Source organism: Vespa crabro, chromosome 1, assembly GCF_910589235.1.
Source record: "Vespa crabro chromosome 1, iyVesCrab1.2, whole genome shotgun sequence".
NCBI lineage: Eukaryota > Metazoa > Arthropoda > Insecta > Hymenoptera > Vespidae > Vespa > Vespa crabro.
The window spans coordinates 18,929,420-18,931,398 of record NC_060955.1 but is presented as its reverse complement, the minus strand read 5'-3'; the positions used below and the strand labels follow the sequence as shown (position 1 = coordinate 18,931,398).

The 1,979-nt window shown below is 28.2% G+C and overlaps 1 protein-coding gene across 1 annotated transcript; it reads right to left on the bottom strand.

The window, feature by feature from the left end:
- Positions 1 to 875: 875 nt before the first annotated feature.
- On the bottom strand, positions 876 to 1,326 carry LOC124429471 (putative gustatory receptor 28b). The gene is made up of 3 exons (XM_046974842.1): positions 1,234 to 1,326; positions 1,082 to 1,171; positions 876 to 1,001 (listed from the first exon to the last, which is right to left on the bottom strand). Exons 1-3 carry the CDS (start codon positions 1,324 to 1,326, stop codon positions 894 to 896), a joined length of 291 nt encoding a protein of 96 aa, XP_046830798.1. The 3' UTR covers positions 876 to 893.
- Positions 1,327 to 1,979: the final 653 nt, after the last annotated feature.

Here is a 1,979-nt window from a genome sequence, read left to right as displayed (position 1 = left end):
AGGTGGCCTCGGACAGTCACCAACGTTCGCGCCCTTAATTCCCAATTAATGCTACCCCTCTTCAAAAACGTGTGTTCGAACAATTTCTTTTCGTACTACGTCGTCACCAATATGGGGTAACTTACCGCGAAAACGTTCCACTTATTATTCGCATATCGACACTTATTATCGATGAGAAATTTAAGATAAGAGACTATTATCTTGATATTATCATATCGATTATATACGCTATAATACAATATTACATGACACATCTATAAAAATATCTGTAACAATTACAATTAATGTGTAAATTTTAATAATAAATTTAAATTCACTGACATATCTTTTACAATTTAATTTTAATGATGATAACAAGAATAATATTTTAGTTCACTTATTTATTATTAAAGGGTTCGTCTTTAAGCATTATATAATTACTATATTATTACCTATAGAATTGTATAGGTACTTAGTTGAATTTTACGGACTAACGCCTCTATCTATACTTATCCCTCCTTGTACGAACAGGGAACAGTAATTGAGATGAGCCTGTATTCCCCTATCTTCCTCTTAATTGGTGGAAAATTGTTAGGGGTGAATACGTGAGAATCGATCGTTCCTTGTTAACCGATCAGAAAAGTAGATGTCAATAAGGTAGTAATAGTTATATTCGATTTTTATATACCTTAAAAACTTTACATTTTTATTATAATTTTCATGATAAAAAAGCGTTAAAGCATTTTAAATACTAATTAATTTTATTTTTTATATCGTGATAATGTATAATATCTGAAATTATCTGGAATTATTGTAAATGAATGAAAATTTACATTCCCTTTTTTTTTTTCAACGATACAAAATAATGAAACGAAGCATATTTCGTAGATCGTTTAGAACACGTAACTATAATTTCAAACCTCTGATTTAGCCGATAAATTTAAATCTTCAATAAAAACTTGTTGTGGTACGTTTCCAACTTGAATGAGAATAATGAGATAAGTTGTGACGGAACTGATCACCTAAAAATAATACATATTAGGTGTTTATAAATTTAATAAAAATCTACAAATCAATATTAAAAATTATGCTTTGAACGCACATTACGTATCAATGTATGGTCGAGATAAAAAAAACCGCAGGTTGTAAAAGTCAATGGATTTTGAATAAGTTGTAGAGTGAAGTCACGAATCTAGAAGGATAATAAAATATAGATAATAATATTTCTCACATTTCCATTTGTTGACTTTTTACCTCAGCACGAAATTCCTTGCTGGTTGATGGTTCATACAATTCACAGATGATGTCTCCGGTTTTAGTCGCATATAAAGAAGAATAATATAACATCAATATTTATATCGTTCAATATTTCGTCGAAAATAGCGAAAAATATAATGAATATTTAAAGAACATACCTCTATAATAGTTCTTTCACATACATGACTTACTATAATAATCTTAAATCCAAAATAACAAATCCAATATAAGAAAGTAAAACATTGATAAAGTTGTGTATAATAGACCCCGCTATGTATGTGATTGTATAGATTGTAAGCCACAACAGTGATTATAATGAAAGAAGTTAATACAGACATTAAATTATGTAAGCCAAACGCATTGTTTAAATTCTGAGCACACTTGATTAGTTCCAGATGTATCTTCCTTCGATAAAAAATGAAATAATTAAAAATAATCATTTTATAAAATTGTACTGTGTAATAATTACTTGGCTTTATTAATCTTCAGAACGTTTTTATTCCATTTATACGTTCGATGAATATCAGATGACGGAGAATCGTCCTTCTTATTATTTTGCATTTGAAGGATTCTTTTATGTTGCGGCGAATCGATATTAGTCGTTAACATGTCTTTCAATAGTTTGTTCAATTGACCAAATTTTATCCGTATATATCTATTTTAAGTTTATAGTCTGATAACATTTGATATAAATATTTAATTTTTTTACGATATATCAGAAAAGATTTACTTGCCTCATCCAG